We start from the raw sequence: 14,811 nt of genomic DNA on the forward strand, positions 1-14,811 counted from the left end.
GTGGTGTGTTGGTTAGTGTAGTGACTTCATAGTATGGAGGTTCTGGGTGCAAGGCTGCTGTGTCTAGGTTTGCAAAAAACCCAAGGGTTCATGTGCATGTTGTACATCAGAGTTGGCCTGTTCCTGCTCCTCTGTTCTAACTGACACACACTTTATAGAGCACTTTTCATACAGCTAAATGTAGCACAAAGTGCTTTACATGTTTTAGTACTCCAAACTTGCCTGACATCCTAGACTGCAAATATAATGTACATTTTTGTGAAATGAAAGTTACTGACAGCTTATATTGCAGCTCAATTTTATGTATTTATTTTTTAAAAATTATACTATATTGCTCCTGTGTTTTTCTGGAGATCCTACATATAACCATGGCTCCATTGTTCACATATGAGATCAGCTGTTAGCAGCCTGTAGCATGTCAATGCTAACTAGTGCAAGGCCTGATGTTTCCCCACAAGGTGAGGAGACGGAGGTGAAGACTACACGCTGGTGCTGAGGTGTGAGCTAAGAAATGACAATATCGGCCTGTCCTCCCATCCATCGTTATGGGCAATGTAAGATCTACCTGTAATAAGATGGGCAAGCTAGCCGTGCTAACCCAGCAACAGAGGGAATACCAGAGGGCAGAGTAGTATAATGCTAACATCAGACACCAACGCCACATTGGAAGGATTTCACCTGCTGTGAGCAGACAGGATACAGGAGACAGAGACTGAACAGACTGCTGAAGAAGCTCAGTCCTGGACCCAAATGATGGTCAAGCTGTCATCATCTATTTGCTTATGGACCTTTTTGCATGATACATTGTCTTACTTTTGTTTTCTTGTATTGCTGCTATGACTCCTGAATTGCACCTTGGGGATTAACGAAGAATATGCTGTTCCAACTTAGTTATGAACATTGAAAAACAATGAAAAAAGATAACCACAATCAAGCAACTATGTTTTGATTAACTCCACCATGGAAATAAAAAATATACATAAAAATGTATGTTGAAATGTTACTAAACATTGTTCAGGTGTGAGAAAAAGAAGTTGAGTGAAGTTGTATCCACAGACAAGATATTACCGTAACACTAGACCCCAGACTGATGTTCTCTCATGGTTTGACTATCAAGCAAGCTGAAATGTGTGCCTTGCAGCCGAGCTTCAAAGCTTTCCTGTGGTTGTTCAGCTTAACACAAACCAAAACCTAGGCAGTTGCTTACATTCTGATCTTGTCCTCACAAACTCTCTCACAAACACACACTGCGGTGTCTCAGCGCTGTACACAGCTCATGCCCCAGGGCACTTTCTTCATGACCAATCAGAGTGATACAGGAAGCCGTGTCCAGCAGCACTCCCAACAACTCACATGAAGAGAAATGACTGAGAAATCATCCTCGGGGGTTTATGAGAGGAACGAACGCTGAGGAAAGGAGGTAGAAAAAGCAGAAAGAGTGAAAGATAACGGAGCTGAGAGATTTTCAAGACAACCAGAGGTGAGTCACTCATCACTCCTTTAATAATGTTGAAAATGTCTAAATTATTGAAATATTCATAATATTGTTGTGATGTTTTGTTTTTTTATTAAAGCATGGGGAAAACTGACTGCAGTCTTAGATTTTCTGATCTCTTCATACATTTTTCAGAGGGTTTATTGAGAGCAGTTTTTATTTCAAAAAATAATTTCTCATTACATTTTGGTTCCAAATTCTGAATGAAGCAGGCCTTTTCTTGTAGTTTTTACAGTTTCTTTAATCAAGTGTAACCATGTGACAGCGCAGGATGTGGTAAATGTGTGAGACGAAGCTGAACAATGTGAGAAAAAGTAACTCCAGAGCATCTCTGTCTCTGTTTTAGTTTCTTTTTCTCAACATGTCTGCCTCATTAGTTACCTGACCGTGGGGTCAAACGTATAAAATATGTCTGTCACCGCTTACTGACCAGGGGACAGGAAAGGGAAAAGGTGTGTGTGTGTGCATTTGTGTCTGAGTGTGTGTGTGAGAGCTCCACTAGACAGGCACAACAAAGACGGTTGGCAGATAACACGTTTCCCTGGGCGTAGATGTGTTGCAGGAAATCCCACTCCCATTCCCGCAGGACCTAAATAGCAACACTTGCACAAAAATAAATATTGGAGGAGAGGGGACAAGGGGGGAAAGAAACAACACAAGGTAAAAGACGTGTCCACACAAACATTTTAAAGTGCTATTGGCTCATTAGTTTTATTTTTTTTATTTCAAAAGATTCATGAATGAAATTTTGCAACATGGATCAACTTTTTTATTTAGCACTTTCTAAACCTTTCGTTTTTGGGATGGTGCATATTTTCTCTCCTGATTCAGGTTGCAGGGCATCATTTGTCTCAACAGGGGGCAGCATTTATTTTTTAAACACCAAAGCCTGCAGAGGCTCCTCTCAGGCTTTGCAAAAAGACAAAAAAAGAGACCTGGGAGCCTAGTCACAGCAAAGTTCAAGGTGTCCGCATCCTGGATTCACCCTCTCCTGAGATTTGTGGCCCTTTGCTTAATAAGCTCTGATCCCAAAAGAAGGTCATCCAACACTTCAGCTGTGTTAATGAGCTTTCATTTCAATCCCAGGGCCACAAAGCAATTAGCATCCATAAATTTTGGGGGGCTTTACTTCCTCTGAATCCTTAGTTTGCCCCCCTCCTCCAGAGCAAGTTGTTGTACTTATTTATTTCTGATTTTGTTTCAAAGCTATCATAAATTTGTCAGTCACCTTTCCTCTACGGTGAGCTGATGTACACACCAGACAAACTAGACAGTCACTCTGTCAGATGCTTTCATGAAATGTGCTCTTCTTTATCAGACAAACCATTTAGTTTACGTTCCCTCAGGAGGTCATGAGAAGCTAAACCGGATTCCTTCTTTGTGAACATTCTTAATTTGGCATCTGAGTCCCTGTGAGGCATTTGAAAGAGACAGAGAGTCGCTCAGAGCGCACAAAACCCACCAGCCGATACAGGATTTACTTTGTGATTTGCTTTGACACTGGTTTTCTGTGGACAGCAGTGAGTGGAGCATCCTCATGACTCCACGGAGGTCTAAACGTGGTAAGAGGTTGCTGGTTTTTCTGAAAGATTCTTTGAGATACTCTAAAAAGAAGCCTCAGAGTACGAGGAGAGTAATATATCGACTGCTGTGGAGTTAAACAAAGGGGGAGTTGTAATCTAAGTATAGTCTGTGGGATTGGGGATCCATTATTCACTCACCACAGGCTCTAATGGATGAGGGCTCTAAGAAAGAGGCAGTGATGTCTGAAACAGAGGCAACACACGGGAGCAACAGGTGCTGAAGTACGAGCAGTTCCTACACACTGCCTACACACTAACTGTCTAAACGGAGGAACGAGCAAACCAAAGTATGTTAAAAGAACAGAATGTATGTTCCTGTGAGTGGAAAGTCGAGGCACTCTAACTCAGGCTGTGAGTTCAGAACAGGAAGGGCAGCCCTGCTCAGGAACAATAGCTGGGCTTTAAACAAATCTTACGCAACATGTCCAGCCTGTAGGACACAGATGACCGTGATCCAGTCATAACTGGAGGTGCACAGGAAGTCGAGAACACCGAAGGGTTTCTTATCCTTGTTGGACAGGCTGCGACTTTAAGTCTTTTTAATGAAAATCTGGTATAAAGATAATTTCCCATGCTGGTTCCTCGACTCCAGAATAAAGTCATGATGTCATGTTTTCCAATGTTTCACACAGATATTGCTCAACGTGTCCTCACCATGGAGAACCTGGTGAAATCCATTTTTTCCCCACCCAGACGTTGCACGCCAGAGATGTGGGAAGTAAGTTATCTAATTCTCCTGAATAAACAAAGTATCAGGAATGCATATCTTTACCAGTTTTGGTATTGGTGTTTGTAAAAGTGTAGAATGGATAAGAATTCGGATCTGTATCATTATCAATCCCAGTATCTGTTCCCATACTGGTATCAGTTTCAGTATTGGTTTTGGTACCAGTACTGGCATCAACATCAGTATCTGTGTCTGTTTTGTTTGTTTGTTTGGTTGGTTGGTTGGTTGGTTGGTTTTTGGTGTTTCTACTTACTTTTTTATATGCTTTTTAACATGTAAAACATAAACATGTAAATTGTACATTTACAAAATATAAACATATATAAAAGGCAGATTGGTGACAGTTTTTTGTATAGATTTACAATTTGTAAAAATAAATAAATAAATACAAAACTGAAAACATTTATGAACAATGAAGACAGCAACCATTTCTCAAATATATATTAAGGAGGCAGACTGAGTCAAAACATGCTATGCGTTGGTACTGGTGGCAGAATCTGTATTGGTCCAACCACTAGAGTTGGTAACAGTACTGCTATTGGCATCGGTACCCACTACCAGATTCTGTACCAGTCTCTGTATTGGTACCATAGACTGTATATAGAGTGGAAAGGGTGGCTCCGCCATTTATCATTGTACGGTTTTGAAGCCAAATTCCCCGGTCACAGGCGCAGCCATTGTAGCAGTTGTGCAGCCGGAGTCTCAAGGTAGAAACTGATGAGTTCTGGAAGAATCTGAGTGGAACCCAGTGACAAAAACAATATTATTGTTTTTCTTTTGAGAGTCTACTCACTTCTGGACTCTACCGCTCAACATATTTTACAATCCCCCCCAAAAAGTATACGAGAACGGCAGCTGTCAATCATTGTTACACAATACGTAAAACTTCATTTTTAACCTTGTATAACTAATGAAAACAAAGCTTTTCAGAAAAAAAGGGGACTTGAATACAAGGCAGCCAAATGATATCTTCAAATCACCACAACAATCAGATGTGATAAACATTTATACGAGGTGTATTATCTTTTTAAAGTTTGACCACAGCTCATCTGGAACGACTCGAGAGGCTGATTTTTTAACCTATACTACAGCCAGCCACCAGGGGGAGCAGTTTTTGTGGCAACCTCACAAGCCGAGCAAGAGGACGTCCAATTTTTTTTACAGTCTATGATTGGTACCAGTATCAGCATTGGTCCCACTATCAGAACCAGTATTGTTTTCTGTATTGGTATCATCACCTGTATTAGTCCCACTACCAGAAACAGTATTGGTACTTGTACTGGCATCTGTTTCGGCCCCACTACCAGAATAGTGTCCTTCACAATATCAGCATCAATAGCTGTGTGACAGTGGCTGTCTGTCTTGCACTTATCTAATACTTTAATTACTTTATTATGAAAATCCACCTGCCAGCTTACCCTGTGCATTAAAGCTGTCTACAGAATGTCTAACAGGGTGTGAACACAATGAATACTGTAATTAATAATGAGAAGGACAAATTCTGCCGTGCATTCTTATCGAGACACCTGACATCACACCTGCTTGTTTAATATATAACAGTGTGGGTTTTATGAATCCATAAAGGAGTAATTGGTCTGTAACAGTTTAACACCTGTGCAAAGGACAAACACCTGCAGCAGAACAGAGAAGCCACAGAACTACTGATGAGAGACATCAAGTACTGTTCTGCAACCTTAACTGCTGTGTAAGCTGGAGGCAGTTTATCTGAGCGTCCCACAGAGCGGGCAGAGCCTGACAGCTGGACAGCCTGATAAGTGCCTATATGTGTATGTGAGAGTAAGAAAGCGCTTGTGTGTGTTTGTGTGGGTGTTTGTGTGTACAGAGTTCTGCAGCGTACCAGCGTGGTACCATACACACAGACCTGCATGACACAGTTCCTCCTTTGGTAACCTTGACCCTTCAACAGTCAGGCAGTCAGGTGGTCAGCTCTACAGGTTGTTTACTCTCCTCCAGACTGTCTGTGGAGGGGTTTGGGGAGGTTTTCAACGCAAGGATGTTTGTCAGGGTGCACTTTTCTCAGGCTGTAAGCTGAAAACAAAGTGCTTTCCAAAGAAATGGTGGATATGAAAAGTATTTATAGGGATTATATCTTGTTATATGGAACATCTTCAGTTTTAATAATGCTTTATTTAGTATGTGTTGTCTGGAAAAATTATCTGTTTTAGTAGATTCTCCATGACACACTGTTATTAGAAATGATATTATTGGAAATTGAATTGTGTAACTAAATGATGCAAAGTTGCAGATTGGAAAGATACACAATAAAAGAAAAAAAATGAAAATTAATTAATATGAATTAATCTCAATCTAGCATAAGCAGTAGCCTATATTGGGACTCTAACGTCACCTTTCAACTGTTTTTATATAAACAAAAGTGAGTTAGTCTCCACAGATTTCAAGACACTTGGTCATGTTTCGTCCCCTTTAAACTTCCTCGTGAAATGGTCACGTTACCTTCCCTTACAAGCAACAAACAGCGCACCTGTCCGCACACTCTCATGATGTCAAGCCAAACAAATCAAACACCGATAATTAGGCACTGAACGCTTCTCAAAACCAAGGCCGTCAGTCTGGTGACTCCATGTAGTTCCTGCCAAAAAAAAAGTCAGAGAAAAGCGCACACACGCAACTCAGCAGTGCGCCTGTGCTGCAGGATGGCTGAGCGGTATTACGCACACCCTCCACACAGAGAGGACTCGTCTGGAGAGGTCTGAGTTGGGATACAGGAACAGGGAGCACGGACCTGACTGGATTTTTTTTTTTTTTCCTGAGACAAAATGCGGAATCCTGAGCTGTTGACACTGACGTTACTGTGCAGTGACATGAGGCACTTAAGGAGGCTCATGTGGACGGATTTTCTCCAGCGGTGAATCATGCCTGCAGGCACCGGAAAAGTTGTTCGTCGGTTGTTTTGATCTGAGACAAGATGCATCTGTTTCGGAGTCACAATTACCGAGTGTTCCCGGACCGGTTCTCAGTGGAGACACCGAACATCCGAGGCATCAGCTGGGTATGCAACTTTGATCTATCCTTTCGAGAAGTTACGCTTTAAAATCGTGGAGCTGGGTATAGATAGTGACACACGAGGTGACAGTTTGAAGTAATTTGATCAGCAAAGTTTATACACTGCATTGTACGAGCTGTATGTTTATGTTTGGGTTTAGATCTCACCTGCGGAAAGGTACCCGACATAAAAAGGCGAATTAGGCTAGTGTACAAATGAAAACAAAGTAAAATAAACTGGCCCACAAATCATCTTATTAAGCAGATTTGCCTATTTTAGTAGACTGTGTTTTATGTTGCTGGATTGAAGGCTAATAAATGAGGGATTAATGCGCAATCCCTTTAAGATAACAACCTGCAATGCGATTTTCTGATGTTGTAAAAACAAATAGCAGTGAGTGATTATTCCCCTCAGTGTCCAGAGAAGTTGAAGTTGAGATTTTCATGATATGAGTCTCAAAATAACATCTATAGTGCACTTAAATACAGTATCACTGAACACATATTGAGTCATTATGCTCAGTCACAGTTTTATCCTCTATCTTCATCCTCCTCTACCTCATCAGCACCACTCCACTGATGTCTTTGTACAACACAGCATTCATTCAGAGATAAAAAATGAAGCTTTATCACAAATCATGAACTCAGAGGTGACATTTGCTCTTTGGGAACCTCATAAATTGTTCTGAGATCTGCAGCTGGAGGCTGCTGCTGATGAATCTTCTGAAAACCCGTAATCATAATTTGTTGTGCAGATTGGCTGATACTGAATGTCAGACACGTGGCGGTTTAATAGTCCTAAAAGCTTTTTGTGAAAGTGCAAACACCCCCCCTTTTGTGCAAGCAAATTAATTTCACTCTGTACTGAAACTGAAATGTGTTAATGTAACAGATGCAGCTTTGTGAGCTTCTTCTCACCTACACTGTGACACAGTGTGGGTACCCAAAAACAGCAGCTTGAAGATATTTCAAGAATGCTTTAAGTGGACTGAGGCGGATTTCTCTATTGTTTCAGCAGCCCGGGGTGTGGGGACACAAGACGCTAACAGGGCACAAAGGTTTTTTCAATCAAACTCAGGTTATTAATAGTGTATTGTTCACCTTGAGCACAACACCCCCGCTCAGTTTACAGTAGAGGTTTTAGAAGAGGAATGCACAAGGGGGAGGTAATTGTTTTCAAGTCACAGGAAGACACAAAGCAGCACCGAGGCTCTCAAGTTCTAAATTTACTCGACTTTTAAGCATCAGTGGGTCAAAGACGGCTGTAAATCTCAACAAGCCGCCTTCTGAACTTCCTGCAGCTGAAAGCCAAATGTCAACACCATATTTTACGTGAAGCTGCTGAAAAGGTTAGACAACAATAAACTGTAAATTTAACCGAGGATTATATTTTGGCTTTGGCATTCTGGCTCCATGTCTGATAACTGGAGTCCAGAAGTCCCCCAGCGTAGCTACACATGTTCTCAAATGTCGCAAAGTGGATAAACTTGTTGTAACTGCACCAGGTGAGTTAGTTTTTATACAGGTCGTCTCACTCATATAAACTTCACAGAAACTCTTCCACTAAGAAGACATGATTACAGGTTAATCACAAGATTTACACTGAAGTGTGACGGTCCAGTTAACACTTCACAACTTCATCATGATAGACTGACCTGACATTATGAACACATTTATAGTATTGACGTAAAAGAAGTGCCTCAATTCATCTTATTCACACTGCGGCCATATTTCTCTGAAATGTTTCAATGACGTCATGCTACTGTTTCCCAGGCTAATGAATCATTGGTTTTAGGGAATCAGCTTATAAATGACTGGATAAGCAATATCTGAAAGGATGATTGTCCATACTTCAAATTAAAGTTTCTGACATGTTTAAAACCACTCTCAAGCTGTAACACAAATGCTAACATTAACATTAATCATTACCATTTAAAGGTGTTACAAAGTACAACAGAGAGGGTGAAGGTAATGAGGTACTAGATGACTAATCATAATTTTTGCTAGCTAACAGCAATTTTACCAGGTAATACATTACGTTTCACTATAAGCTGTTTTGTAAAGCCAGCATCTTGCCTAGTGAATGCGCTAACAGTAATGCTAGAGAGCAAAAAGTCAGGTCTGCTTGTAAGTGTCTCAGTGCTAACTTTAGCTTCTTTTTGTGTAACAGCTAGACATCAAAAGATCACAGCTATTCAATCATTCAATTGTTTCTTAGCTGGCATTTGTTTGATAGTTATACTCTACAGGAAAGGTATAGATTTTAACAGAAACATGCTAACAGTCATATTAGCTAAAAGTAATGTTTGCTCATAACTGTTGTATTGCTAATATTAGCTCTGTTTAAAAAAAAAAAAAAACGTAACAGTGCAAGATTACAGCTATCTTAGCATTCAGCTACCTCCTAGCTTACAATATCATCAGGCCTTCAGATACTGTAATGCTAACATTATTGCACAATAGCTTTCTACTGAGGAGCTTAGTTTGGTTGTGTTATGCTAAGGGTAAGGTGTAAACTCCAAGCTTACAGAAAGATGCTCATAGCTATGTTTGTTTGCGAAAATTACAGACTGCTTGTAATTGTTTGAGTGTTATAAACTGCTTTTAATAGCCATAAGACATTGTGAAATCACAGCTTTATTAGCTTTAAAGGCCACCCTGGCTTACAATATAGCCAAGCCTTCAGATACTATAATGTTAGCATTATTACTCAATAGCTTCCTAGATGGCAGCATTGTTTGATAGTTAAGGAATGGTATAATTTCATAGATTACAGAAAAATACTAGTAGTAACTTTAGCTAGCTAAATCTGCATACGTTCTGGGCAGTAATACTACCAGCTTTTTGTATAGCAATTTTACTTTTTACCATCACAGCTATTTTTGCTTTCAACCATTTCCCTGCGAACAGGTTTTTTGAAAGAGTTATGTGAGAGGAAAGGTTAAAAATTCCCTGTTTACAAGAATATGCTAACAACGGTATTTGCTAAAAGTGAAGTCTGCTTGTAATTGTTCAAAGGTCAACATAAGACATCAAAAGATCACAGTATTTTACATTTTAACCACTTTCAAGACAACAATATTGGCTGAATGTGAATTCCCTACCAACAGAAAGATGCTAACAGTATTTTGCTAGCTAAAAGTAAAGTCTTCTTAGGGCCAAGGGGCTAATTCTTTTAGGGTTTTTTTTTTAACAATTAGGCATTGTAAGATCACTGTGATTAAAATTCAACTACTTCCTTACTAACAGTAGTGTTTGGTAATGTTACCCAGTAGCATAAACATGTCAAATCTCAGAATAAAATGGCTGCAGGGAATATTGTGAATAGGTTAATTTAACAACCGCAATCTACATAGTTGACTTGATTTCAAGCTGCTGAGACTTTCATTTTCCAAAAATGCCAGTGTCCCTGGTCACTGAGGTGTAGTGTCCAACATAAGCATGAGTTAACTGGCACTGAGTCATTTGCTAATTTCTTCTCCGAGAGCAGAGGAGCATTTATCTGAAATAGGGGCAACAGTGAGCTCATTTTTGTTGTCATCATTAGGAGAGGCGAGGGCTTTGTGTCCCTGTCTTTGCTGCTCCTGGGACATAGAGTAGGAGAAGAAAAACAAAACATCTATCTCACTCCCTTTCTCTCCACCTCCTCATGAAGATGTTTCTGCCAGTTCACAGAGCAGAAAAGATCCTTGTTTGTTTTTTGACATTTTTTTATTTACGCCCTACATGCGTCATTTTGGTTAGATCATAGCAGAAACAAACGGTCATAAATGGTTTTATGGAGTCATACTCATACAGAAATACTTTCATTAGAACCAAAATTACAGTGAATCAAGCAGCATTGTGTTTACTTATCTCTTAACCAACCATAACAGACCTGCAGTGGGATCCAATATTTTTTATGAGCCAGTTAAAAGTATTGGCAATGCTCCATTTAGACTGTGGTCCTGTGACGTGGCCGGTTGAACAACAGAGCAGACAAAACATGCCACAAAGTCTGTCTGCTAAAGGTCTGGAGACACTTAACAGATGTTTATCTGTGATGTTTATCGGTGATGTTAGGATCACAGCTTCCTGATCAATGCAGAGCAGCCATGCCTCGTGATCACTTTGAATACTTGAAATATTTCTGAAACCATACAATGTGTTCCTAGGAATACCTTTGGTAACATACTGCGACAAATGTGCTATTTACTAGTGTTGCAAGTCTACATTGTGTTGCCTTTCCCTATGTTTCCTTCATTTCTAAGGATTAGAGGTAGCAACAGAAGCTAATTACCCACAAGCTACTAGGTTTGGATGGAAAAACTTTATCTTATTAATTGTCTCTTAACAAAAGTAGAACACCATCGTTGGGAGTACTGGTTGACAACAGTAGCGCTGAATGAGGGATCATAAAAACATAAAAACATAAGAACATAGGACAGAAAGAGGAAACGCAACCTTGGCCGAAGTGCAGACCTGGGAATTTTAAAAACTCAGATAAGGCAGCAGGTTTAAATCAAACGAAGGTGTTTCTGATTATTGGAAATGTGTGTCCATATGTACTTTCTGTTTCAATTTGTATTTAAAAAATGGATACTGGAATAATCACCTTTTCATCAGAGAGTATAGTGACAGCTGAAAGCACGCTTTCCATTTTAAAAATGTGTGCTAACAGACTGTGCTCTATCCTTTGCGCTGATGTCTGTGTATTCTTTCCTCCCACTTCATCACACACACTTGACACCCACCCACATCACACTGGAGACAATGGTAACACGGCACAGGTTGAGATAATGTATTTGTGTTGACCTCCATCCCAATGAAAGGAGAGCAGATCTTTTTCTCTGGACTGCTCAGCTTGTTTTTCTTTTTTCATGTATGTTTTTGTTATCATGGAGATAATCATCACATCCAGTCTGGCTTGTTCCAGAGGAATGCTGTTCTAAAAAAAGTTATCAGTTTTATTTCAGAGGCCTTGAGATATGCAGAAAAGGGTTCAGTGGCATTAAAGGTATAATTGTTAGTTTGATTGAGATAGACTTTTGTTATACTGGTTAAAACGATCTGTATGTCCCGATGGCAAGCAATACATGATGTGTTCTTAAATGAGAGCGAATGATATCCGCTATTTACAGCAGGAGAAAACCCAGGGAAACATCAGCCAATCACATCCATTAGGATCCAATCTGTTAAACCAATCAAATCCCGTTCTGCTGTTTTGCCCTCTTCCTGCGCGTACATTTTACCGGTGCTCACTGCCCCTGACTCAATGCGTGTTCCTGAGTTTAGCGGTGTACAGGTTCGTACTCAGCAGAAGAATGGCAGAGAAACTACCCATACCCTAATTACTGGTAACCACTCCTCCGGCTAAACAGAGCAAGACAAGAAAGACGGAGTTCCCCTGCCTCTAACTATTGCCCCTCTCACTCGACCTCGGGCCTGTCCCCTCTGACCCGATGAGGTACTTGGCTCTGGGCTGTCGTCTGGATCAGAGTCTAATTAACTCTTACCACAGGGACTCTGTCAAGTAAAAAAAAAAAGTGGTATTGAGGCCCCGTTTACACGACAACTTTTCATCTGAAAACGCTAAAACGCAGTGAAAACTCAGTGGAAAAAATCTGCGTTTACACGGAAATGCTGATGGACTGAAAACGCTGTAGTGAGCACCCCAGGCCTATAGGTGGTGCTATAACTGTCTTGTCCAGAAGCCGCTTTTGTGGGTTCTCCACCGAAGTAGAGTTAAGCGGGTCATCTGGTGTATTGGGGAATACTAAGTCAAAAAGTGAAGAAACAGATGCAGATTTTGTTGAAAAACAGTCAGCAGATGCAGCAGATTGAGCAGCACAAGCACAACACGGTAGTCCGTGACGATCGTACCAACGGTACTGTTGTCCTGTTGTATGCGCGCACGCAAGGCAGACTGTGACATCATCGTTTCCACTGAAAACGCCGTCTTACTGTTTACACGGCAACGGTGTCGGGAGCGTTTCAGAAAAATCCCACTCTGGAGGCCGTTTTCAAAAGTTTGCGTTTTAGGTCGGCTGAAACGCCGTTTCCGTGTAAACGCAAGGCTGAAACGCAACAAAACTTTTGCGTTTCACCCTAAAACCGTTATCGTGTAAACGGCCCCTTAGTAAGTCCCAGAGAAAATGTATATGTACTATTTGTATGATAGCTTCACTCCTGATATCGTGTCACAGGTAAAAGTGGATAATGCTAGCATGACAGTTGTGAGTACTAACAGAAGTCATGTTTGTTTATTTGTTTTTTAGCTTCATGTTTTAATGTTTTGGTGTTTCCTTACCACTAAATGAGACATGACTAGACGTAGTGCTAAACATAAAATGATGTGCTGAGTCCGTCTTTCATTCATTCACAATCATAGTTGCGAATCAGCGGCGCTCATGCATGTGAGCAGGGGGGGGCGTTGCTTTGGAGGAGCTCCAAGGGGAGGGGGAGGAGGGGCTAGGCGGAGTCCTGACGAGATGCTACATTCAAATTCATGCTAGTTTTACAGGATTGCCAACCTTGCCTTTAATGTCTTGTTTTGTTTTTCTTTTCTGTTTCTTTTAGACGCCGCTGCCGGAAGCTCTGGGTCCTAAGGACACCATGAAGCAGGTGTGTATGAGGGAGCTATTAGCTCTACTTTGGTAAAACACCTCCCCACAGCCACATGACTACTCTAATGTTCTCACTGCAGGGGTGGATCCAGAGGGTTTCTCAGGGTGAGTGCCCATGCCCCTCAGACGTGGTTGATAAGCAGCCTCAAAACTTTAAGCATAAAATTAGAAAGCCGGAATTTGTGTGAAAGTCAACCACTGGGTAAAAAAGTTGGCGTAAAAACAGAATTTGGTTGAAAGCATTTTAACCATATCCTTAATAAGAAAACTGCAACCCCAGCCTATCAAATGTTCAAACTAATTTTATTTAGCACAAAACGTGGTGAGAGAAGGGAGCTACATGTAGAAATGTTACCTCAGGCTCAATTCAGGTCGCTGCCCCAAAAATGGCTAACCTCATGGGGTGTGCAACCTAGACCGCTATCCTTTATCAGTGCACTGAACTGAAAACATTTAACCTTTATAGACAATATATGCTTAGTCCACAAAATATTCTAGCAGCAGGTTTCAAAAGAAGTTGTGACAGGGATAACAAAAAGCTGAAAATGTTGTGTAACGTGACACTTTATTTACCAATTGGTATACAAATTTAAGGGTATAGCCCTTTGTTAGCATTCATGGAAAAATAACATAATTTAAAACAAAGTTTTCTGTAAATTTTAGTCATTAGGATTGTTCTGTTTTCTTATTTGCATCCCAGTCTTTACGCAAAACCACCATAACAGTCTCATCCTCAGGTTTGAAGTTTCATACCTGGCTGATGTGTGTCTCTACTTATTATTACTTAACAATCTTTGACACCGTTTGCCACAGGTCTTGGATTTTCCTCTTTAAACTTTCACCAGCCCCGTGGTTTTCAGCTGCTCTGACCTTTGCTATCATCCAGAGTTGCAGTGTTTGCATCCTCTTAAACTGCTGAACTCATTCTTTTGTTGTTAAAATATCCTGCATTACTACTCAAGCGAGTCTTAAAAAAAACACACACTCACACACATTCCTAGCGAGGCAGGCCGTCACAAGGAGTCTAAAGGGCACTTAAAGGCCCTTGGATAATTGACCCTGCACACCATCCTGAGCCCTACGTCACCCAGCTCGGGCCCCTCTCTCTGCTTTATCTCAGCTTCTCCAACAGTGTGTCAAGGAGAGAGTAGTTAAAGCACCGATAACAGGATTTGAAATGGAAAGCAACTTTCAGCGCCAAAAGAGAGTAATGGTGCCTGCAGGAGGCAGGTGTTGCTAACCTCTCTGAGTTTTGTTTGGTTGGTCAGCAAATGTTGGCTGAGAATGAGCATCATACATTCTGATATCTCTGCACAAGACAGATTGTTTTTAATAAGCTGTGTTCTGTGAGGCACGTTGTGTTTTTATTCTCACATG

At 40.8% G+C, this 14,811-nt stretch overlaps 1 protein-coding gene across 2 annotated transcripts in view; it reads left to right on the forward strand.

The window, feature by feature from the left end:
- The first annotated feature begins 1,367 nt into the window (after positions 1 to 1,367).
- rapgef3 (Rap guanine nucleotide exchange factor (GEF) 3) overlaps positions 1,368 to 14,811 on the forward strand; it is a 35,443-nt gene continuing 21,999 nt past the window's right edge. Inside the window, exons 1-3 of one of the 2 annotated variants that reach the window (XM_074681261.1) lie at positions 1,368 to 1,480; positions 3,711 to 3,796; positions 13,388 to 13,432. In XM_074681261.1, the coding sequence (XP_074537362.1) occupies positions 3,734 to 3,796; positions 13,388 to 13,432 (108 nt within the window). In that variant the 5' untranslated portion in view covers positions 1,368 to 1,480; positions 3,711 to 3,733. Of the gene's footprint in view, positions 1,481 to 3,710; positions 3,797 to 6,368; positions 6,837 to 13,387; positions 13,433 to 14,811 lie in introns of those variants that run through there. The other variant, XM_074681260.1, reaches the window with a different exon arrangement.

The sequence above is a fragment of the Halichoeres trimaculatus genome, unplaced genomic scaffold, assembly GCF_033239565.1.
Source record: "Halichoeres trimaculatus isolate MK-OKI-2021-1 unplaced genomic scaffold, fHalTri1.1 fHalTri1_scaffold_11, whole genome shotgun sequence".
Taxonomy (NCBI): Eukaryota; Metazoa; Chordata; class Actinopteri; order Labriformes; family Labridae; genus Halichoeres; species Halichoeres trimaculatus.